Genomic DNA, 25,354 nt, shown 5'->3' with positions numbered 1-25,354 from the left:
TCACTGCATTGCACCATTTTGCACCCATTTGCACCATTTTTGCCAATTATTAAATTTTTATGAAATTTCTAAAAAGATTCCCAATTTCAGGCAACAAATAGCCCCTCCTTGCAATTTGGTGCAGTCCAGTGAGATGCCCACTTTAGGAAAGGAACCGTTTTACAATGTCCAGCCTCTTATCCTCTTATGTATTCTGCGCGCAAGTCTGATCAATGACTCCATTGCCACATCTGTGTCATGTACGCAACAGATGGTAGGACCAAATCCTTGGCCTGTGTGATCTCTGAACACTACTGGAAGACTGTAATTTCCCACAGGTGGTTCTAGAACTATCTAAACCAGGCCTGTGGAGAAGGAGATTTATAGGAAAGCCACGATGGCCCGTGCAGGAAAAATTGGCCCAACACTAATGTAAAATGGGAGAAATTGGATATATCAGAAGTTGTTGTATCTTTTTTGGGTCAGCATCTTATGTCAAAGGCAACAGCAAGGTATTTGCTTTAGGTGTAGGCAACATGGTCTTGATTTTGTAAAAGGCATTCCTCAAATGTTCTTGTCCCTGTAGCTCCAATCAGTCGGTAACTGGGAGAATCCGGTTCAATTCTGGGAAGGGTACCTCGGTTTGGGCTGCACCTGTCTTTTCGAAGGGACGTAAGATGGGGGCACCGTGTTCGAGTACATGTAGGTGCCTGAGGTATTTTAAAAGGGAAGGTCTAGCAACCCCTCACTGTGAAAATATACCCTGCTATATGTACTATACAGAAACAGCAAGGAAACTTGCTGCCCTATGTGCCATTAGACTCCACAAAGGTCTGAACAAAACAAACAATACTTTGGACTTTCTGTTAATAGTGATCGTGAGATTTGTATATCTAATATCTATATAATTATTACACACGCTACAGGTCATCTTTACCCAGTTCCAGTACAGTGATGAGACGGCACTCCCACCGGACGCCCTTCGGAAAGCCTTGGCTGAAACCTTTGAAGACCAACAAAGATTTCAGCTAGGCTTTATGGACGATGCAGCCGAATGCTTTGTGAGTCTGCAATCTTTTATCACTTATAGTAACTTCCTATACACTACAAAAATGGCATTCTTGTTTTTTCTTTGTTGAAGAAAAGTTATCTTCCAGAAAGAGAACTATTCTGTGTGCAAGGATGATAAAAGGTCAGTGTCAGTGAGGACGTTAATTTTTCTTAGAATATTTTCCTATAACTAAGTTGTTTTTTCTCACACTTATGTGACTAGAAACCTCTAGATACATTTTCTTGTTGTTATAATTCTTCTGTGGTACACAATTTATGTCTGTGTATAGCTCCATGCCTTCAAGGCCTTCGGTATAGCTCTAAATTTGGATGGTTTAACAGATGATTTAGCATGGCGAAGGTTAAAGACCCTTTCACAGATCATGCAGACCCTGATAAATGTGGGCAGGTAAAGAGGGCCTCAGGGTTAGACTGCATCAGCATAGTAATCTTAACAATCATCGTCAAGTCAGACCCAGTCTCAAGAACCACTCAAGGGACTGAGGAAAAATGGTTGTTGAGGGGAAGTGGTTGCTCTTGTAGAAATGCAGGGCTCGAAATTCATTTTTGGGAATAAATCATTTCGCGCTAAGGAAAAAAATTGAGTGTTCGCGGTGGAATTTTATTTTGCCGCAGTGCTATAGTCACATACTGCTACAATATTGGACAAAAATATTCGCTGTGGTTTTAAGTTTGCGGTGAAAAGCTTGCCTCAAAAACCGCAAACATAAAACCACCACAAGCATTTCTGCATTTACAGTCGGTGCACCAGTGCACCTAACCTAAAAATTTAGGTGCACAGAAAAAAAAATTGGGTGCACAACATAAGATGATAGAATGTCAGTATTTCCAGCCCTAAAATAAGTTGTTTGGCCAAAATATAAACATCGCATTTGCACGGTGCATTCAAAGACAGGGATTCCCCTTAAACCATACAAATCAGAACTTGTTGAACTACAAACAGTTTTCTTCTTCATTTCAAGTTTATCCATTGTGCTTTTAACCTCTGCAACATCAGTAGGCGAGTAGTACTCTTACTAGTACAAAGGAGTTGGTTGGCCAAAATATAAACATTACATTTGCACAATATAGTCAAAGACAGGGATTCCACTAGTACTGAAACCATACAAATTAGAACTTGTTGAACTACAAATGGTTTCTCGTTTTTCATTTCACAAGTTTGTCCATCCAAATATAAAACATTTTGAACATTGCAGTCAAAGACAGGGATTCCACACAAACCATGCAAATTTGAACTTACAAACGGTTCTCTTTTTTTTCGTTTCAAGTTTGTCCATCGTGCTTTTAACCTCTACAACATCACTAGGTGTGAGAAGGTCAGTTTGGAGGGTGCCATTTTGTTTGATGGATTATTGTCCTTCCGTTGCAGGAAAGCATCCTGCTGCGAATCCACTACCACGTCGCCAACGAGGTCAAAGAGGACATGTGCAATGCCAAACACTGCATCTCTCACCAGAAGTTTGCCATGACTGTTGTTGAGCAGGTCAGTACTCGCCCTATCTTTCATCAAAGGAAAGTTACACAAAAATTGAAAAGCCTACTATGCTGAATATACTCCAAAGTCAAGTTCTCACTTGTTTCACATAAGTCCGAGGAACCTTCCAAATTCAAAGCCCACTAACTCGTCAATCCCCTCAAATTCGTGAGAAATTTCCTTGAATCCATCCCCAGGAAAGCCAGCTTGAAAAGCACTATTCATTCTGGTTGGGAAATTTAGATCCCTGACGTCACATAAATCAATCATCAGGCAAGAAACCGTCATCACAGCGTAAGTTGTGAACGGTGGGAGATCCCAAAATTATGACGAACTTATGTGAAACAAGTTTACAAGGACTTGCCTTTGGGGTATATTTAGCATAGTATAGTTGGCTTTTCATTTTTGCATTTACCTTTCCTTTAAAAAGAATTGCTGGCTTACATCCAGGATGGTTCAAGACTTAGTCAAGCTCGATGTACCGAATAGACTGTGAAGCAGAGTCACCTTGTAGAAATACATTGTATTCGCTATCAATCCATCTTCTTGCTTGGGTGGTCAGCGTGACGCTCCATTAGCTGTACTTGATTTGCTGTTACAACATCTCCGTAAGTGCCAGAGAGTATTACGATATGGTAGTGAGTGAATCACGGTAGCTACCAAAACAGTGAAGTATTAGCATGCGTTGTCCATTAGTTTGCAACTCTGCCTCTGGACCAAGAAGTCGTGAGTTTGAATCCCAGCTGTGTCGCTCACCCGACGTGCACATTGATATTGCTGGAAAGGGTCGGAGTCCTTAGGAAGGGACGTTAAGCTGTGCTCTACTGTTTTTGTTACAAAAAGAGCTGGGATGACTTCCCTGATACAGGGAACCTGTAAATACTTCACATAGCGTCTTCTCTGTCACGAACAGTGGTAGATTACACGTGTAGCTCATCTGTTCATTGAGTTCATTTGAGCTAAATGGATTTGAGATCACTTTCAATGACAGTAACTTTGTTTTTCACCCCTCCCGTGTACAGTGCATGTGCGGATGCGGTGCGACATCGGAACCTCTTCCCTTCACACAGATGGTCCACTATGTATCAGTCACTGCGATGATGTAAGCTCTTTTCCTTACCTAACACCCTCTTCACAAGAGGCTGTAACTGCTGAGCAATCAAAGATCTGTATCTATACAGCCGGTATAACCGCCCTTTGGTTTAACACACCAGCTAGATTTGACAGATTGCTGAATTTTATCGACAAAAATCAAATCTTTTCAAAAGGTGTGTGCTTTATTTTCTTTTAAATCATACTTTTCCATCTTGTATTCATGAAAAATCCATTATAAAATCAAGGGTTACACAAATACAATTTTGGTTGCTTTACGGTCATTCAGCGATTTCATCTAGTGGAGAGAGCAACTAAGGGTTTGTACATCGAGTAAAGAAAGTCCCCACAGAGTATTGAAAATGTCAAAAGAGTTAACATTGATTTTTTCCGGTCCATGGGTATTGTACAAAGGGCTGTCAAAAGTAATCAAGTTATTAAGAATTGAAATAGACATTTCAGCTGTAAGCACATGCCGTTAAATCAAAAGCTTGTTAGTGGCAAAATCTACTGGGAAGACTGACACAGGAAAAAAGGGAAAAGTTGGTATTTTCAGCCAGTAAGGCCATGTTGATTTGATTTAATGGATGACATTCACTGGGACCCCAAAACTGATGCGAGCTTGCAAATAAAATAAAAAGTTCATTATGAAATCTATGTGGTCAGGAAGGATGAATGAAACTTAACACTTGCCTTTAGTTTGTGTTCAACTGTGAAATGATAACTTGATCCTTTGAAAAATTAATTTTTGTCCATGGTGCTGATTTTGCTGCTGTTATTATTCTAGTTTTCCATCAATTAGGCCTACCAGATTCGACATCACATATTATAGTAGCGTAGCTATTGCCAAGTGTTGACCTTCTCTTTACTGTACAGCGCCCAGGGAAACGAGATGTTGGAAAAGACGAAGAAGCCGTACCCCGAGATGTTTGGACAGTTGCTGAAGAATGCAGGCGGAGTCGGTGACCTGAGAAATTGTCCGGTAAGTCTTTTCAATCATTGTTTCCAATTTCATTGTTAAATATTGGATTTTTGAAAATAGACGATTGGTATGTATAGTGACACCAAAAGCTAGCTACAAAGTCTATGCTAATTGGTTGTAGCCATTTGAAACGGTCGATGCCAATTTACGTTTATAAGCATGCCCCGTCACACTCTGGCAAAACCGTGAGGCTTTTTAGAATTATGCTTTTTGACCCAGGTTCGTACCCGAGCTGGTCCACTTTTTTTCTACTCATTTTAAAACTGTTTTCATGATACTGCTGTACATTTGTAATTGAATTGTTGCTTTTTATATGTTTTTACAAAAAAAAGTTATGATGTATATACTATTGTATCTGCCGTTCAGCGGTATGGCATCGGCTGTTTCAATATTGCCACAACCCTGTATGAGACAGACACGCACAAAGCCTACACATGTAGTCATCATACAATGTATTACACATGTAGTCACCATACAATGTATTATCATATGTTGTACAAGCTGCGTGTGTATTTAATGAGATGTCAAAGGCGATATTCACACAGATGATTGATTGGTCGTTACCAAATGTGAAATTTTAGAAATGTAATTGAATCTATAAAAGCCGAGCCCACTTACAAACAAAAGATCCTGAACATCCAGTCACAGAAGAGCGAAGCATCCAACAAATCAATGTTGGTAAAAACTTAACCTACTTGGTAATGAGCTCGACAGTGGATTATCAGCTACTCTCAGGCGTATACGTAATTACGTAATACATGGTCATACAGACACCTTCATATACACGCTTGCATCAAAGCAATGATTCATGCTCATATTACTCATTTGTAAAATGCCCGTGTTCCTTCTCACTTTTCCAGAGTAACTGTGGAGAGAGGGTACAGATCAGAAGGATGTTGATGAACTCCCCTGAAATAGGTGAGTAATTAAGAAATTTCTTCCTATTTTCCCTCTGTGTACATAGGTTTAATTTTGTTTTTTGTTACATGTACATGTATATCTGGATGTTGGTATTCTTATGCGGTTGTAGTTCTTTGCATACACTATGACAGAATAAAGGTACAAAGTGAATGAATAGGAAGATGGTGTCACCACAAAGGTCAGATTAAGTAAGTATAGTTCACAGGTGGTAGAACTACATGTAGACAGACATTCCAGGTCATTGGGTCAATGGAAGAGGCTACTTCTTTATAGGGATACATAGCAAATACCTCGCAATGGGATGTACATAATCTCAGTTAAGCCATTTCTAGCACTCAGAAATTGAAACTTTCCCTTTTTCACCTTTGGAGTCTGTCAGGTAGGGTAAAAGATAGCTGTAGAGTGAAATACATGTAAGAGGTGGGCATATTTAAGTTGTTTTTATAGTCTCTTTTCTATTATACTAGGGATGTCCCTGTAGTAGCCTCACAGTTAAGCTCCTGGTTCCAGTTAGTTGGTAACCGGGAGACCCTGGTTCAATCCTGGGAAGGGCACCTTGGTTTTGGCTGCACCCGTTTTTCGGAAGGAACGTAAAATGAGGTCCCATGTTTCAGGTGCCTGGAGCACATTATAGGGGGAGGGCGAGAAACCCTTACCTGTTAAAATATACCTTGCTGCTGAAACAACAAGGAAACTTGCTGCCCTGTGTGCCACTAGGTACTACTAGGGTCTGAACAATTGAACTATAATCTTAAGGTTGTTGCATTTCTTGGAAACCCTTCCATGTAGTAAGCCTGGGGCTTGTGTGGGACACAGATCAACCCACGGTAGAGCACATCATGGACGTCATCAACTGTCTGGGAACCACCATCAGACTGGTCGACGTGAGTATCCCACTGTGCACTCTTACATCACAGGGTTTGCATGTCTCAACTCTCAACACAAGTACATGTACATGTAGTTAGGGTCGGCAATGCTTAACATGAAATTCAGGAGTGTTGCCAATGCATAACGGTAAATTGACTGGTTCTTGCATTGCTTCCACTGTGTTTACTGAATGTCTGGCTAAACTAGGTTACTAAGGAAAATGTTGTGTTTCTGATTACAGCTCTGAAAAAAAATTGGGTTGGTACAATGTAGGTAGGGATTCTCTTCATTTCGGAAATACAAAATATTAAACATGTAATAACTATATGTAAAGATCAATGATCGTTTGAGTTGAATGAAATCACAGAATAAAAAAGGTTATATTTTATCTGACCCTTAACTCTTCCCTCATGACCTCAATGAAAAGCAGGCTATATATAAACAAAGGTTCAAACAAACAAACAAGATCATTAAACTTTCATAAAGTAAATGAATTCTGTTCTTAACGTTATTCCTGCTGCCTAACTCTGTAACAAATAGCCAAACGGCTACCTCAGAGTGTGAGAGGTTAAGATTCATATAGATACGGACCTAACAACATGAGTTTGCTGCTTGTTCAGCTTCTCGGAAAGACCTCCAACATGTCATTTGAGACTTCGGAATTGACGTCATGTCAGAAAATCTCAATCAGCAGTGCCGTGTCGCTCCACGCCCACACAGCTCTGGTACTGGGAAGGTAGCAGATTGAAGTCTTGTGTATTCAGATGTTACACCCAGCCTCCTCATTTGAGAGTTAACGCAGCCAATCTGCCAAGTCACACATGGCGTGGCTGTCTGATGAGTTCCCAGAGAAGAGGGTCTGCTGGGGGGACCCTGGAAACGCTTAACAAATGATAAATACAGGAGGGAATACAAAACATAATCATGGTAAATTCATGAGGATCGGCAACGCTCACTGGTAAATACAGGGGGGCAGGCAAGACATAATGGTAAATTTGGGAGGGTTGGTAACGCTTAACAGTACATGTACATCGACTTGCCTTGCTTCCATTGTATTTGTTGAATGTCTGGCTAAACTATAGGCTGTGAGCACTAACACAATTGAACGCTCCGTTGTGACTTTTTGGCAATCTCTGGCGTTTGACTAAGTGATACGAAACAATTGTCAATAACTTTAACAATGAATTCCGGGTAAGAAATAATGTTCTACGTAGAATCAAAGCAATCAATTACGCTTCACGAATAATTCACTGACAACACTTTACACTGAATCAGAATGGACACGATATGATTAACGCTGAATTATAACAGCTCGTTACTCCTCCTGAGAAAAGGCATGCGGACCTTTAGAGATCCACCACACACAGTTTGGCAACTCTATTCAGGAAGAGGTCAAAGGTCCAGTCTCTCCAGGAGGTATAAACATGAGACGAAAATGAGGAAATGAACCTCGGTTCCCCATAGTACCCAACATGCCCAACAGTCGAGCAACCATTAATCAAAACTGTTACGACCCTTTTATCAATTGGAGTGATTGCTACATGACCAGGAGGACAAATGAAGATGGTTAAATGGATGGTACAGAGGAATAACTTTTTTTGTGTTGAACTGCTTTTTAAGGTACAATGGCTATGAGAGCTATCTAGTCAAAGGCAGTGGAATTACACTTCACTTTGCCTTGGGTGAACAATGTGCCATTGGGTACAGTAAAAAGTTACTGTAGACATTGCAGACGTGGTAAGACTACAGCATGTTCAGAACACACGATATCAAAACCGGAAGTTCCACTGCAGTACCGTAGAAAGCCACTAAGTAGAAGGCCCATCATCAAATTTGAAATTCGTTTACCCAACCGCTATCCGCCTACTAAATATCAGAAGGATCCATCCACAGCTTCTCGAGTTATGCTGTCCACATACAAATGACAGTGAAAACATAACCTTTTAGCAAAGGTACTGTACATGTACAATGTATGTGTGGTCCACAACATCAGCTTATGCTGCCTAGCATTCCACTTTGTATTCTTTTGTTGCAATTTCAATAAAGAATAAGGTGATAAGGACAGTACCTCAGAGGATCGTCTTCAATAGCGGTGAAGTTGTGAAATATACATCCTGACATTTGGCATTTTCTTCCTGTCTCAGTCAGGGCAAGGGAAATGATTTCTGTGTAGTTCACCTGGTCACAAGAGATTTGGAACTTGACCTTCAAGAAATATAGGCAGGACATGATTGACCTCAGTTTGCAGATGACTGAAAGCACACATGAATTGGCATACAGAGTCAGTTCCATGGAACAGCGCTCTGCTTTCAAATTCCGTTGGGTAGCTTTTCGTTGTATCAGATATGGATAAGATTGTATGCACTTACATGCACAGTGTTTTTGATGGTATTGAATTTTTGTAATACTTTTTCATAGACTGGCTTCAATTTAGGGTTGAGGTCAGATCATTTGACCTTCATTGCCATGTTTTGACCTTTGTAAGGCCACATCAATTTGATGTCTTGGTCCTTGAAGAATTATATTCTTTAATAAAGAATTCCAATAACATCTTCTGCTTGAGACTTTAAGATATTACTTGAAAATTCATAGGCATATAATGAAATATAGAGTATATTCAAAGTTGCTTGATGTTGCAGTGAGTTGTATGAAAGATTATGTAGGTAACATGCAGTAGCTCATTATTCTAAAACCACCTGATAAACCTCTGCACTGGACAGGTGTCTAGGCCTTTGACATATTCTGTTGTGTTCTTAACTTTTGATTAAAACATTGCCACTAACCTGCAGTCACTGTACTCTAAGAGACTAACAATCTGGATTTGTCCGTCCCTCATTTTGGAGAATCATAATATGTTTTTTTGTTCGTATAAATCATCATCACTGCTATTGCCTTGTAGTGTGTCAGCCCTATGTGATACAAAAAATTCAATATATGTTCTCTTGCAAAGTTGTTTGATATCAGAGTTGTACATCACACAGAGTAGCAGAACCAAAAATTCAGAAAACCTAGCTGAGCTTTGATATCTCCAAGTCCAAATCACGTAAAATGCACATCTGTTCTATAAGTGTGCACAGTTGACTGAGGCGTCAGCCCCCTAATATGCTATTATGCCCAAGGCAGGCGCTTTAGGCTGTTCATGCTTGGCTGTGTCGCCCCTGATTTTGCTGATGGCTTCCCTGTGTGCGTTTTTTTCCTGATGGCACAGCAGGCTTCGAGAATTGATTACGGCTGGACTCCACGAAATGCAATAAGCACATTTCTGGCAATAACCCTTAACAAATACGTACCATATGTCACTGCCATGTACGCCTAATGTGGTGTCAGCAGGAGATTTGGTATCACAGCTGTGACAGGCTCGCGATGAATCCACCGCAAGTTTACTCCTTCAAGGGCAAGACCTTGCCCTTCGAATAATGACCCCTGGCCCTTTTAAAAAGGCACACCTTTTCCTATGGGACCATTTCCCGTGCCTCTGCACTGTGTTAGTATGGATGGGAGGGCTGGCACATATGTCAACCTCAAAGGCAGGCTCTGTCTTCTTCTCCTGTCTTCAAACAGCAAGTTATGAACTGCTCAAGCCAGGGAAGGTATTGAGTGGGTAATAGAAGCCAACAATAAAGGGCCACCCTAACATGGGAGAGAAAGACGGATGGCTCAACTTATGGCTCAAGGGCTGTGATCCCTCACTCTCCTAGAGCTTGACCCAAGTTGTATGTCTTTACGAACAAACGGGTGCTAGCATTGTTGCATGAAAATTGGTCAGCTTTAGACGTAAAGTTATGGCGTCCGAAGACTCCGTCTTCTTGAACGTACTGCCAGCTTCTTTAGTAGCGTGCGCAGTCCATTGGTTAGTTACTCTGCCTCTGGACCAAGAGGTTGGGAGTTCCAATCCCAGCTGTTGTCGCTCACGCGTCATGCACAAACTGGGAAGGGTTGCAGGCCTTTTAAGGATGGGACGTAAAGCCACTGTTGTTGAAAAGAGCCAGGGGAATTTCTCCAGTGCAATGAACCTGTACATACTGTACATACTACAGTAACATACATGTAGTGTCTGTCTTCTCTGTCATGACTAGTGGAAGAATTGCTCGTCAGTGAGCTAGGCCAGTTCGAGATCACTTTCACCTAACTGACGTCTTCTTCCCCTGCAGGTGTTCCATTCTGTTGTGGACGATTCGGCAGCAGGGAAGGTGCTTCATCTGGTTGGCGTGGTTACGTACTACGGCAAGCACTACTCCACCTTCTTCTTCCACACGCGCTTAAAAACATGGATCTATTTCGACGACGCTACGGTGAAAGAGGTAAGACATCATTCAATTTGTATGTTTGAATTTCATTGGTGAGGACAGCCTAATAAAGTATGCTAAGCTATAGATGGTACATATTAGATGGTACCATTGCAATATTAGGGTCACATGAAGATGGCACGCGAAGGGCCATAAAAGTGCCTGTCCTTTGATTTTGACACCACGGGCAGCAAAAAAAACGTTGGCGTACATCCAGTAATTTTCCTTGTGTAGATCTGGCCAAAATCAGGGCCATGGAATGGAGAGTCAATCCCTTCATTTTCTGGCCACAGTTCTTTCCTTAGACATAATTATCAACTAAGCCCTCTGTAATAAGAAAACTTTAAAGGGGACTAATATTTTTCTTTCATGTGGCATCCCTTCTCCAGATAAGGTTTTCTTTGAAACCAACCAACAGAGTTACCAAAGGGACATTGTCTGGTTGATAAGATGCTCAGGCTATTAGAATATGCTCACTTCTAAAGTACGGCATTAACGGCATAGCTGATCCATATCAAACATCAAATACCATATCATGAAAATCTCGATGTGTTTTTAAAATGTGAATCCTCCTCTTTTTGCCGCATCCTTAGGTTTTGATGGCCCGCTGCCGGGCCGTGATTGTAGCTCCATTATACTTCTTTTCTCCCTTCAGAAGCTCTTCTTATTGTGCATTCTTCTCGACAGGTCTCATTATTGAGTGCTGAGGCTTATAATGGCAACGTGAAAACCTTATCAACCTTTTAAAAGGTTGCCCAGATGTGGTTCATGGCAAGGCGTAACACCGACGTTATCCATTTAATCCGTTCCCCGCAGATTGGAAGCAAATGGAAGGACGTTGTGGAGAAGTGCAGGAAGGGCCACTATCAGCCGCTGCTTCTCCTGTTCGCTGACCACTTCGGCTCTCCAGTCAACACCGAGACCGCGCCCACGGAGACCACCATGTTACCGGGATACACCCACGGCGAAGGCGCACAACGTACGTCCAGTGAATCTTCTTACGATACTAAGTTGTGATGCATGCTAATGTTATATATATGTCATGTGCATGACTAATTGTGTTGAGTGTCGTTTCTGCGTTGTGATTTGCTAATTGTATTTTTCAGCGGCGCTTCATTTCTGATAAGGTTACGAGCGTAATTACGTGGTAGGTAACGAATGTTTTCCACGAGAAATATGAGGTTCAGGAATTGATACCCCCAGGCAGTTACTGTGTAGAAGACTGAAAGTGCAATATTTGGTTGGAGCTTGCCGTAGGCTAATGGGTTGTAATGTTGACTAAAAGCACTAACCTGGAAATGAAGTTGACTCTTGAGTGTTATACAGCCCCTTGACTTGTCCATATATGTGCAGGAATGATATTATGTCTTGATTCTAATGGTAGGCATTGTAACCATGGAATACATTTGTCTAGTTTTTAGGATTTTTTTTGCATGATGGCATGATGTTTTGAGCTTGTTTTTGTTTGTTTGTTGCTTCATCTTCATTCGTTTTAGTGTATATCATAGAAGTGTTACAGACAGGGGTTTTTAGACTACAGGATGCAGCATGAGAACCATATTGATTATGAATGCATCAGAAGAAGATTTGTGGGGCAGAGAAAAATGAGATATTCTCATAATTAGCTTGAGTTGCATTTTATTAAACAATGTCATGCAAGTTTGTTACACATTTTGGCGGCAATGACAGGGAGTTGATTACTCTAGTGTTTTCTATATACCTCATTGATATATTTTTTTATGCATTGTAAACTTTTTGCATGTCTTTGATTCTTTTCCACACAAACAGCAATAATGATTTTCATCAGTCATATGAAATAGTTTTGTACATTTAACTGGATTTTAACAACAGTCTAAAAAAACTGCATTGTACAGTTCTAGGGGAGTTTGCAAACTTGAGGAAATTGTTAGTTATTGTTACAGTAATAACCACATATAAACTTGTCTGGTTATAGCTACTGTACAATTGTCATCATCAAGCTTCTGTCATAACTTTTGACAATACCATCAGATGCAGAGTCTTACTACTTTTACCTATTGATGACTGCTGTAGACAGTTATATATAGGGGTGGGTACAAGTACAGAAAATCTAGGTCCAGGTACATTTACAGTCAAGGTCCAGAGGATGGGGTTCAGACCAGACCAGACCCAATTATAGCGTACCATCATACTTGGGAGAGCGAGACACAATCCTCAAGTACAATTCTCTGTGAGTGATAGAATTACATGTTCAAATTTCATATATTGTGTTGGAATGATTTAGTTATACAGTAGTACAAATCAGTGGTTAACTGTTAAAAGAGCAACCTCAAAATGAACCTTTGTGCCAAAAATTCAGGTTTTTCTTAGCAGTCCCATCACATTAAAAAAAGGTCCACTGATTCGCTGATTTTTCTCCGAATTAAGTTTTTTTTTGGGGGGGGGGGGATCAGTCCAGCTAATATAGGTATCATGTACCGGTACCCACCCCTAGTAGGCAGGAATCATGCTTTGGTGTGAGGAAAATTATCCATCCAAGACTGGCATGGCGTTCATTTCAAACACATGTAGACTTACAATCAATCTCCAAGCAGATCTATCGGTGGCAATGACAGTATCCAAAGGGCAAAAGCTTGACTTGCCACTTATAGATCTACTTGGAGATTATTACCAATGCCACTGTCTGGCTCTTTCATGATTCTCTTTAGAGCATCCCAAACTGTAACAGTTACAGATTACCAATCAAGATGTGTAGTGATTTGTTTCTTGTTTACTTTAAGTAGACTACTAACATAAAGTAGTTAAACTAATAGATACAAGAGCAGTTATGATTGTACATGTTTTATACATGATCCATTCATTGTCACACTGTCATGCTTATGTTTTTTTTTGTTGAGGAATAAATCATGTGCAGTTTAGAAGCATCCTGTTATTTTGTGCCATTTCCTGCTTGTCCTGCTTTCTTTTTCTTTCTTTTCCCAACATCTATCACTGTTTCTTCTTCAGAATCTGTTTCACAGGTCCTAGTGGCTTGTTGTTAACACCTATTGTGTGTTGAACAATACAAGTTGCAATTCTAAGCATCTGAAGGGACCACTCTTTTAACATTCTTCGGAAATGAACTTAAAAACAGCGAACCACCGGGCATTGAACAAAAATTTCAGTACGAAATACTGAACCAAGTTTCTCTTGAAGGCAATTAAAAAAGAAAACTGCTATCTAATGCTTGGTTCAGGCTAGGATTGGAAGGCAGAAAAAATATTGGTCAAAAAGAAATTAAAATCATGGAAAAGTTTCAACTCAACTCTACTGCCCTAGTGGCAACAGAGGTGATCTCTGGATGGACAAAATTGAAATGAAAGAGAAACATTCTCCAATAAAAGCCAATGGGACCTGTCCTGCTGCCACTTTTCGATCATTTCAACTCAACATTCACTTTGTTTCATATGTTTCTTTGCTCCCCTCACCCGTACCATCTTCTGTGTTCTCTCCCTTGCCTCCACCATCTCGTGGCGTGTGCTGTTTCCGCCTGCAGTGCCCAGAGTGGAAAGAAGAGCCTCCGGTGGATGGTCCATCTCCTTCTAGTCACAGTCTGCCAGCTCTCTACATACTGTCCATTCCTGCTCTGCTGAGTTCTACTTAGAGCCACAGTAATTTGATTATGTTGATGACGTCCGTGCGTGCATCGATTTTCGTCCATTTCCAATAAAAAGAAGCTGAAAAATTAGGAAATATGATTATGCAGCTGTAAATTGAAACAATATCAGAAAATTAGTACTAATGAGCGAAGTCTTTTAAAGTAAAATAAAAAGGTGTGAAAGGACAAAAATAAAGTCTAATGTATTCAGTAAATTGCAAAACAATATCAGAAAATAGTTCCTAATGACTATAAATGAGTAAAGTCTTTTAGATTCAAAGTAGAAGATGTGAACAGACAAAAATAGAGACTTTGTAAACCCTTCCTTACCACTCATGTTTGCACAGAGGATGTCATTCATATAATCAAATCAGTATGGCATTAGGGGAAGGTTCAAGTTTTTGCAAAGAAATCTTATCATTACATAGCAATGCTTACAGGGCGGCTGTAAGCAGAATGTTTCAAAGTTATATACTAAAATGTGCTTTTTCAATGGAAGCTTAGATAGAATCCTCTATCTCCTTAAAAACGAAATATGACCAGAAATGGTGTAGCGGTTAGTAGTCACACTTATGGACCACAAGGCTGAAAGTTCAAATTCTGCTCTAACCATGGATCTATTCTAAACCTATTGAATGCAGTCCAAGGAAAGAATAGAAAACAATTAACCATGTATCTGGTATAATTCTTGTACATTTTCTCCAAATCTCACTATACTCAAAACTTCTTGCGATTCTTGGTCCAACTGGAAAATACTTTTTGGCAACGTCCTCGGGAGCAAGCCCATCATTAGGATGGTGTGTGTGAAGGAATTTGCAAGGGTAATTCTTTGCTGTCTTTTGTCTCTTCTTGATCTATTTCTGTCCATTCTTACCTACTGCATGTACATATACTGTCTCAAACACTGTTATCCCAGATATTTGATCAACAACAATTTCAGGACAGCAAGCTGAATGGACTGAAGATCCACTGTAAATCCACCCCTAAAATTCTCTGGCTTTTTGCTTTATGTTGGTTCCCAGCAAGTTCCATACCTGTACAAGCTTGTAAACCTTAACTGTTTAAACTAGTAATAAAATTTAAGCCATCTGTTATCAAGAACATATTAAGTAACGTTGCAGACTTTACGCAAGTTTGTCCATGGAGCACATGCAGCACACATGACTGTTGATACAGAAATTGGAGACACAGAAGTACAGTATGTGCCATCACCGCACACTCCAAATATGTAACAATTATTTTCTGACGATGCTTCATGTACTTGATAGAGTTATGATCTAGATTTTTCAGTCTAGCCAAACATGTTATGTATTTTACCTGATGTCACATCTACATTTTTCTGATATTGTTGCGTCATTTGTTGCCAGTTGGATAATGTAAATTTTTCTATCTCTTTAATATCCTTTGGAGGATATATTATGGTATTCCATAAGACCCATTCAAATTTTTCTCTACAAAGAGAGTTGAGTTGTCCATGTTTTGCACACTCAGATGTTACATGCTCCCCCATTGGGAGATTGGTGTTGTGAAGATTTCGTTTGTAAACAATAAGCAGGTTCATGGATTAAACAGCACATGCGCAGTGAGAAGTATTGTGGGTAATACTGTAATTCACTTTAACTTCACGATGGCGGTAAGTGATTTACAGAACAGATATGTCAAGGAATCATAAATAATAACAGTTTTCTTCACGGTGATGATAAGTTCATGGTACAGAGGTAACCGTGAAAACAGTGAACTTAAAGTTACAGTGAAAGAAACAAGAATCACAGTAGGTTAAAGTTCATGTCCTGGGCATGTATCAAACACGGTCTAACTAGATGAGAACTATTTACAAGTTAGGGACCTTCACCTATGACATATTACCCACAGTGCATCTTGGTGCGTATGTGCAGTTTTATCCCTGAACAAGCTTATAAATGACGACACTTCAATTCCAGACTGACAATCTAATTCCGGAAAACTTTATTTTTCTTAAAGTTAATTGACATGTATGATGTTGTATATCTAGGTAACAATTATATGTCCCCAGGGACATGGGGAGTTCTGCAGAATTCTGAGAATGCCAGACAGAATTCTGTAGAATTCTGGGAACCTGAGACAGAATTTGTATATTTTAGAATAAATTAATATCATCAGTATCAAATAATGTTATTGTCTTCCCAAACAAATTATTACATGATTAAAGTTTTCCAGAATTAGACTTTCAGTCCAGAAATAGTGTCACCTTTTTTATTCAAATTTGGTGCATGAATGTACCCTTGGCAGGGAGAAGGTTAATAACCTCCCTTATTTGAGCTTGGCTAGTTTCCAATTTGTAGTAGTTACAGCCTAGGTGAAAAGGTTAATGGTGTCCTAACCTAATTAGTTAGTTCAATGTGGGCTCTTTAGTGCTCAGAGTCAGTAATTCATATTTATAAAAAGAGCCTGAAATTCATTATGATATCAGCTAGCAGTCATTGTCTGACTTGCTACCGGCTTTTTGAGGTTGATTATAGATTAATGAATATCCTTGAGCATGCCAGATTGATTTGGAGTATCCTATTTCCAGCTTATAATTCTATTTTTGGCAGTTACATGTACTTTTGAGAGATTAAAAACCCAGGGCTGTCTCCAGAACCCGTCCCCGGACGGAAATTTGCTTGTTAGGATGAAAAAAATTCACCTCGTCCGTCCAAAAAATCTGAGCTTGAAAACCTTTTAGATTCAACAATGAAAATCCACAACTTCCAAATTCCAACTCAATCAAATTTAGCTCTTCCTTTGAAACGTCCCAACCATGGTTAATGCCTTCCAAGGCCTGCAGTAGATAAACTCCCAACACCCTTAACCATGAGTGGGAAAAAAAGTTTAAAGCTGGCCAGGAGACAACCGTGATACAACCCCACTACTCTCCAAATATAAGTTTTTAAACTCTTTGGGTAAATGCAACAAACCAGCACTGTCCTTGAGAAAGCAAAATGTTACATCTATTACTTATGGTACAACAGGAGGACTCTGAGCTAAAGCATATATTGAAATACATGTACATTGCTGTATGTCCTATATGGTATTTGACAAAATGACCACTGCAATTTCTCCAAAAGTTGCTAGGAGGCGTGCAGAAGTATATCTTATGTGGTTATAGAGTTACATGTAATTACTTGTCAATACATGAATGAAGAACATTATACATTGTATGCTGCACAGTTGCAGAATGGTACGGTAAGTTTGAAGTTTGAATCTTAGAACATAAACTGAAAATTAAGGTTTAATATGTTTAGAAGACATCTGTACAAAGGATTGTAAAAAGATCTGTACTTCTTAATCAAGGTAAAGTCAATGTATTTGTTGGTAGCAGTTGGTTTTAAACCGAGTCATAGTGACCTCTTGTGCTGCATTGCACATATTTACAATGTATCTGTAATATATACATTACACTGTACAAATGTACTTCAAGTTATACATGAGATATTAAAATGTGACATGTAAGAAGTGGAATTGTGTTCATATGTTCGTATTGTCGAGTACTTCATGTTTCAAAAGCCATGCTTCCTTTTTTTCAAACTTTGTGAGTATTGCCAAGAGCTTCAGATCAAGTAAAACTGAGTAACATTTGAGATAACTCCCTGCCTGATGCAGCAGATAGTGAAGAATTGCTACAGGGGTGAGTGGTTTGTGAACAACAAGACTTCTGTAGCATGCATAACTCATTGGTGAGCAACACTGTATCTCCAACAGTCCTTGTAAAGGGGCACAAACTCACCAATAAAGGTACACTGCAATGTGTTTGAAGGGACTCTAAAAAAGGACCACTATTGTAAGCATTGTTCATTGAATTGTCTTGATACCTTTGTGACAACCTTTCCACTTTTCAAGAGAACTTTGAAATTGGAGACACTTTAGAATCTTATAACCATTCTCCATAGTTACCACAGAATCAATCTTTTCATATGCTCACAAAAAGAATGAGCCAGTGATAACTTATATAATGGTATGGTACCCAGGTTATCTAGGGACAACTTGACTTTGTCAATTCCTATTCACATCTGTATCTACAACATACAATACAATATCGATTCGGGACAAAAGTTGATTTATGCAAAAAGATGTGTATGGCAGTTGATGGTTTAAAGTTGTGCTTTCAAAGCTGGCAATGAAAAGTGGAAGCATTCACACGGAAGGTATCAGATCGCCAGTGTACAACGACAGACATTTTGTCCTTCAAACATGCTGTGGTGGACCTTAGTACTATCACAGAGTTAAGTGATTGTCCCTAAACAGGGTGTAGCACATTTAATTCTATAAACAGATCACAATGGACTCACCATGGCTGTGATTTTCAAATGTTATCGTCAGAAGACTGGAAGCATGTCTTAACAGGAGGTTGCACAGCCCCTCACCCTATCACTCATCTTTCTTCACCATTCCCTGCCATTTCTGTCAAACAGCATCTTTCTCCTGTTTGTGTGTGTGTGTTTTTATTCATTTCAACACAAGTCTTCCAGATAGATAAAAAGTGTTATTTACCTAGCCGACGTTTCAATGACAGACTGTCACCTTCCTCAGGGTTCTACTTCACACTACAGCTAGGTGTCGGCTAGGTAAATAGCACTCAGTTGTGTACAAAGAACTCTGTTATCCAGTGTTTTGCACCAGCCTGATGAAACTATTCACAGAAGTCCTGGCAGTTTGAATGGCCACTCCTTATCTGTAATGGAATATATAATCTGTTACTCACAGGTCTGACTAAGATGAGCCCAGCTGCCTCACCAACGCATCAAAAGAGCAAGTCTTCCTCCACCAGTGGGCAGGCCGACTACACCACCCACAGTCTGGGCAAGTCGGATCACTCCAGCTCTTCCCACCACAAAGATTCCCGCGCCAGAAGAAAGTCGGGTTCGGACACGGCGAGTGTGAAGTCGCAGAGTTCGCAGAGCTCCAGGAGTTCCCGCAGCTCCAGCAGCCACGGACAGTACGTCATCAACGGACCGGTGTCCCCGATTTCTGGGAAACGGGAGTGGGAGAACGGGCAGACGGCGCATCCGATTCAACCCGACTCCAGGCCGGGACAAAAGGACGGCGCGAGTAAGAAAACTCCGCTCGTGAGAAAGGACAGTGCAAAGAAAGGGAAAGACAGGGTAAAAGCTGACTATGTACGATATCAGAGAAACGATAGTAATGAGAGCAAGAGTACACCTTCCTCACCAACGGGTAGTTTTGATAATGACATGTTTGTGCAACAGACTAGTGCAAGGAGACAGCCACAGGGGGCTGAGGCCAGCACAAGTGTTCCCAGTCATGTCCAAAGCTCTTCATCTGCCCATCAATATATTCAGGGTGGAGTTGATACCTACGGCAATCCTAGCAGTAGTCAACCGACATACATGCCCGTATCTGCGGCAGCCATGCAGCAGTCTAGTCCATACAACATGAAGGGGACGGAGAATATTCAAATGATCCCGCAGATCGATTACAGAACATTTCAGCAGCCAGAGACTCAACAGAACATACAATTAAGTACTGTACAGGCCAATCAGAGAACTGGAAGCCCCTACGCATCCGGGCCCTCGCAGGACTTGGTACAGCTGAAACCGCAGGAAGACTTCCGACAGAGTCTGCTGCACAGTCCGCAGAACACGAAGGGGCTCGTCGCGACGTCGCCAAACAGACCGCAGGACCGGCGTGCCTTGCTGCAGAGGAAGAACAGCGCTCCGAACTTCCCCACCTTCAAGCAGAACCTGTCTGTTCACTCCAGTGAACCTTCGTTAGGAAACATCGCTGCGTCAAACAGCCACGGAGATTTGGTGTACCTCACCCAACAGGGGCATGAGAGTCCGCAACGTTATGGACCCGATACGGGTAGATCCGTTAACGAAAATAAGGCCCACATCCCTCAAACAAGCCAGCCGGGCGCTCCCGTGGACTACAACCAGAGCCCTGTGTCTCGCAGCAGTGCTTCTGCAAACTACAAGGTGCAGTCTTCCAAACCGCAGAGCGTATACGTTGGTGACAGGATGGACGGGAGGACTCCGGTGCCCAGTTCGGATTACCAGCCGATGATGTACAACGCCCAGATGGAGGAGTATCAGAGACTTGCCCTCCACAGACATGGGTCCCAGAAGGAGAATGGACTTCACGTTGGCAACCAGGCCATCTACTCCAGAAGCAGTGAGGAGAGTTCAGGGTCATTCACGAGTGTGGAGGATCAGCAGAGGGTACCTCCGCCCAATCCAAACTATTGTTACGTATCGGCTGGAAGGCAAGGAGGGGACATGCAGGGGGCAAACGCAGCCGGGGACTGGCGGGATTCGGGCTACCGTAGCGGGGATCGGAATAGCGCCAGTTCTACCAGTAGCTTGTCTTTCGAGTCCCCGAGTATTGAAGGGTCCTACACGATGGCGCCGCAAGGCAACAACCAGGACAACTTAATCGAGTTTTCGCTACCACCGCAGCAGCAGCAAGGTCAGGGGTCAGCAGCAGGGTCATCTGCAGGTCAAGGCTATCTGAGGTCACAAGAGGTAAAGCACAAGAGTGGCAGTGACCTGATTGACCTTGGACAAGAGAGTACAGCAGGTGTTGGTAGGTCCAACTTCTATTTCTTTATTGAATTGCCTAAAATATTTAAATTTGGCATTTCAGCTAGCATTCCGTACCTTTTGTCAGTGACACGCTCAGGTACTTCCATGCTGATTTGATAAAGTTTGATTTTACACATGACAATTCTGTGACTGTGTGTCTGTGTGCAGGGGACCCCTGTATCAGACTGTGTCAGGAAGCTGAACAGCTACTGCTCAGATCCTGCCATGTGGAGGCAGCTGGTGACCTCGCCTCAGCACTGTGTCTCTGTACCACGGCCATTGGTAAGTGTCCAGTATTAGTGAAACGCACAAGGCGAGTAGTACAGTCTCCTGTATCCCAGGGATTGAACCCACTGCCAGCCAACAGACAAACCCAAAGCACTTACCACTTGGCTAAAAGGTGCAGCACGTTTTGCAATTACTCACAGGGCGAGTGTGGGAACCACTGTTCATGAAACGCACAAGGCGACTAGTCATAACACTCTCCTGGCTCCCGGGATTTGAACCCGGGCCCACCAGCGCACAAACCCGACGCACATTCCACTAGACTAAAAGGTCTGGGCCAGTTAGACTGGTCAGTAAGTGGCGCTTGAACCACACTGTTACACTATAATGTTTTAATGTGGCGTTGAATGGCCTGATTGGTAAGCTAGCGTACACGAGATTTAGAGGGCATGGCTGCATGGGTTTGATTCCTGGCTAGATGTTGTGTCCTTGGGAAAGACCGGCACTTTTCTTTGTCAGCAGGGCTAGCCCTTTGTAATAGCCACAGGCCAGTTGGGCAGCCTTGGCTGCGTGTCATGAACAGCCAAACCAATTAATAAGTTAGTAATTAAGTATCAGTGGCCAGGTGGTCCTTATGTAGAAGTGGACACTTGTGCCAGGTTTGATTGTAGTTTTTACCACCATTTCCAGCTCGTCTTCAGACTGCAGTGAACGTGGCAGGATCCAACCCCCAGTCGCTGGCGTACGCCAAACTGAAGTACGACACGTGCATGATGCGGTCTCGCAGCCTGCATCGCAGACTCCTCATTCGCAGACAACATTCCTCTCCGGTCGAGGAACATCGTACCAACTGGAACGACAGTCTGGACAACGTTGTCAAGTAAGGGAAAAGTTTTACACGTTTGTGCAGCTGTAGCTATGCATTCGTTCGTTTGTTGGCTCAGTTTTTGTGTCAGAAAAATGGATGGCAGCCAGAGGCAGTTTCAGATATCCCCACCCCAATTTCTGTTTGAAGTTTATTCAAGATATTTGCACTTAGTATATGGTCAGACCTTGTATTTCATGCATGTCTTCAACGTGGTGTGCTCATGTATTTGTGTATGTGATGTGATGTCTTGTCTCCTTAAAAAAAAAATAGGACTAAATTTTTTAAACTTGAAATTGTTAAAAAATCCAGACCATACCTGCAATTAGCCTCCGGGCATAATTTGTCAAATAAACATTGATTTATTATAACCATCTTTAAGTTTGGCCAGAATAGCCTGAAAAAAGGTTACTAAAAAGCATGCTGTAAAGTCTATATTTCGTCCATAGCAGACATGCTTGCAGCTGGGTGTTGCAGTCTTACTTGTGATCAGAGTGTTGCCAATATTTCAGCATCTATTCTTCTCTCCTTTTCGCCTGCATGAGCTGCATTTCGTATTTTTACATGGATTCAGATGAAAGTGTTTCAACTATGGCATGTGGATTGTCTTTCTACAGGACTAGTTTGGGAGAAGAGAGCCTCTAGATGTTCTAAGCATATTCCCAATTCCATGAATATTTATCAATACTTTCAGACTATGGCATGAAGACAAATCTATATTTTTTGTGTCAAACATTCAGATTTCTCTATAAGACATATAAATTGTATATATTAAGTCCTTATGAATTACATGCTATGAATTAAGAAACAGAAAGTATATGGATGAAGCAACTTTCATTTGCTGCCAACTACATTTTTGTCAGTATTCTGAATAGTATCTTTCACGTTCACATCTGTCTACCTGTACACTTTGTAACATCGTGTATTTTTCTTACTTCATCAAAATGGCACTGATTACAATATAGTTTTACACAGAACATTTAGAAAGCACAAGCATATTGTTTTGTTTTTTAAATTATCATATTTATGTCAAGACAAACATAATTCTGGACATAAGAAAACAAACTTGTAATGCCATATGGGGAGTCATCCATTTTATTGTACATGTACCAATACCAGTCAATACTGGTAAGACTTAGACTACAGGAGCGGCCATAGGTAAGGCGATGTGACTATCCTGGGAGCCAAATTTCTTTTCAAACTTCTGACCGCGGAAAAGAAGTGTGGTTCCCCCAGGATCTTTCTTTCTCTTTTCTGACTTGTACTTTCCCTCCCTCTGCCACTGTGGAATAGGAGTTTGCTGGGGATAGGCATGAGTTGCATTTGGTAAGACGTGATGGTTGTACTCCCTTCGCAGTAGATGTAGGAGTGACTCTTTCCTGCCTTTAATTAAGCGCAACGCACTGAAACCCAGAACTGAACTGTTGTACTGAACTTCATGGTATAATTACGCATTTGTGAAGATGAGTCATCCAGGAATTGAAGATAATATTTCAATTCAATCTAATCTGGATTACAATATTGAGGAATATTAGACATTTCAAATGTTCATCTAACATCCTTCATCAGTGAACACAAATGAATGTTTACATTAAAAAAATACTTCTCAACAAGGTGCGATCGTTTTTTGTTTGTTTTCAAAATATATAATAGAACATTTTGGCAGCTACCTGAGATATTTGTTTATTTATTTGGAACACTAATTAGAACATTGATTTTGGCATTTACATAATATTACAGAGAACACAAATAAGTATGTTGCTATGATCATTCCTTGTTCAGAATAGTCTATGGTCGTAAACATTCATTTTCTTTCACTGATGAAAGATTTATGAATTTTCAATATTGTAATCCAGTTGTATAGACTGAATTTAAAAAATCAATTTCATGGTTTATGATTTCCTACTAATTTAACACTTTTAGTTAAATACTGATTCAGTATGATTGTCGTTTTACTGCTGCTCAGAATTACAAAATGCAACTGCATGCTTTAACCATGATTTCTATATCACATGCTCTCAATTGTACAGTGCAGGAAAGCTAACATCACAAAAGAGTGCTAAAATTGCATGAAATATGTGTGTATCATTTTACAAATTATACATTCCTCAAAGTAAAATTGACATCACAGAATTTTCTCAAAACGAACCACTTTTACAAATTTTACCAATTTCTGAAAGGCAAAAGATTGAAATTTCCTTTTTTTTTTGGTAAGAGCCAATGAGGCTGTGAGATTTTAAAAAATGACAATCTCCAGAGAAGCACTTGGCACTTTTATGCAAGTTCCCTCCCACTCTCCCCATATCTACATTCAACTGTACTTTCTTTCTTAACTTCCAACTACTGTATTTCCAGACAGAATCCAACTTATAATTAGGATGATATAAAATGTTCACATAACACTAGTCAGTTCAAATTGGGAAGTTCAGTTTCCGGATTTCAAGGCGACCATCTTGGAATTCCAATGTTCCAACTTTTTTTCTACTGAGTTTACAGTTACGTTTCATATATCATTTGAAAGAGCATGCTGTCCCTTACATTATGGCATCTTTAATTTGGTCCTAACATGGAAAGCTATGAAGATATTTCTTTTAGAAAGTTGCCCAACCCATACTATCATTAGTTGGACCTGGCGACACAATGCCACCCCAGACCTGGTTAGACTTGGCCCATACTGGCCTGATAGTGGACAGACAATGATCCACCCTAATGAATGCCATGCAAATGAGTAGAAAATTAGTCCTTCCACTCAGTTGAATACACTTGCATAATCACCAGATTTCCAGTACAATGGGCGGGCTTGGGTTCAATGGGCTTGGTGATTAGAGGTGTCATTGCCCACTGTGACAGGTACAATTAGCCCACAATTGTTTGTAAAAACCCAGGTGAACTCAATACTGCTGGATATGTACTGACCTAGGAGCACATCGTTCACATGCATTTTCAATCAATCATATCCAAAGCTGTGAACATCACTGACTAATAATTTTTACATGACTACATTCATGAATAAGAGAGCTTTCAGCTCATACCAAACTTATAGGCAGAAATCTGATATTGCTGATGATTCCAAATTGCTTCTGGATTTCCCAATTTGAACTGACCAGTGTTACATGTACTTAAAGCAAAAGGCCCCTGATTTTATAAAACATTGTATGTTACTTTGCAAATGCCAACACCTATCAGACAAACTTCCCTTTTGCAAAGACAAGGACCATACACGTAAAGAGGAAGAAACAGACAGTCCATGTTGTATACATGTAAATCTCACTGCAGACCAGTCCTGCATTCCATGTTATTGTATACCTGTGCATATTGCTGTGTTTGATTATTTTGTTGTACTGGTAATTATACATTGTACATGTAACACATGTGTCCATCAAGATATGTTTGTATGTTAGAATGTACTGGAAAAC

General features: G+C 40.7%; 1 protein-coding gene across 4 annotated transcripts in view; it reads left to right on the top strand.

Moving 5' to 3' along the window:
* The window catches only part of LOC136448726 (uncharacterized), a 115,124-nt gene that overhangs the window by 78,778 nt on the left and 10,992 nt on the right, over positions 1–25,354 (top strand). For 2 of the 4 annotated variants that reach the window (XM_066448369.1, XM_066448372.1), the window contains exons 6-17: positions 906–1,040; positions 2,420–2,533; positions 3,547–3,626; positions 4,493–4,598; positions 5,459–5,516; positions 6,309–6,403; positions 10,538–10,687; positions 11,489–11,651; positions 19,011–20,849; positions 21,017–21,130; positions 21,764–21,953; positions 23,232–23,264. In XM_066448369.1, coding sequence (XP_066304466.1) covers positions 906–1,040; positions 2,420–2,533; positions 3,547–3,626; positions 4,493–4,598; positions 5,459–5,516; positions 6,309–6,403; positions 10,538–10,687; positions 11,489–11,651; positions 19,011–20,849; positions 21,017–21,130; positions 21,764–21,953; positions 23,232–23,264 — 3,077 coding nt within the window. The remainder of the gene's footprint in view (positions 1–905; positions 1,041–2,419; positions 2,534–3,546; positions 3,627–4,492; positions 4,599–5,458; positions 5,517–6,308; positions 6,404–10,537; positions 10,688–11,488; positions 11,652–19,010; positions 20,850–21,016; positions 21,131–21,763; positions 21,954–23,231; positions 23,265–25,354) is intronic. The other 2 variants (XM_066448371.1, XM_066448370.1) reach the window with 1 other exon arrangement.

The sequence above is a fragment of the Branchiostoma lanceolatum genome, chromosome 14, assembly GCF_035083965.1.
Source record: "Branchiostoma lanceolatum isolate klBraLanc5 chromosome 14, klBraLanc5.hap2, whole genome shotgun sequence".
In the NCBI taxonomy this organism is placed as follows: Eukaryota; Metazoa; Chordata; class Leptocardii; order Amphioxiformes; family Branchiostomatidae; genus Branchiostoma; species Branchiostoma lanceolatum.
The sequence above is the reverse complement of the archived record's forward strand: the minus strand, read 5'-3'. Positions and strand labels throughout refer to the sequence as shown.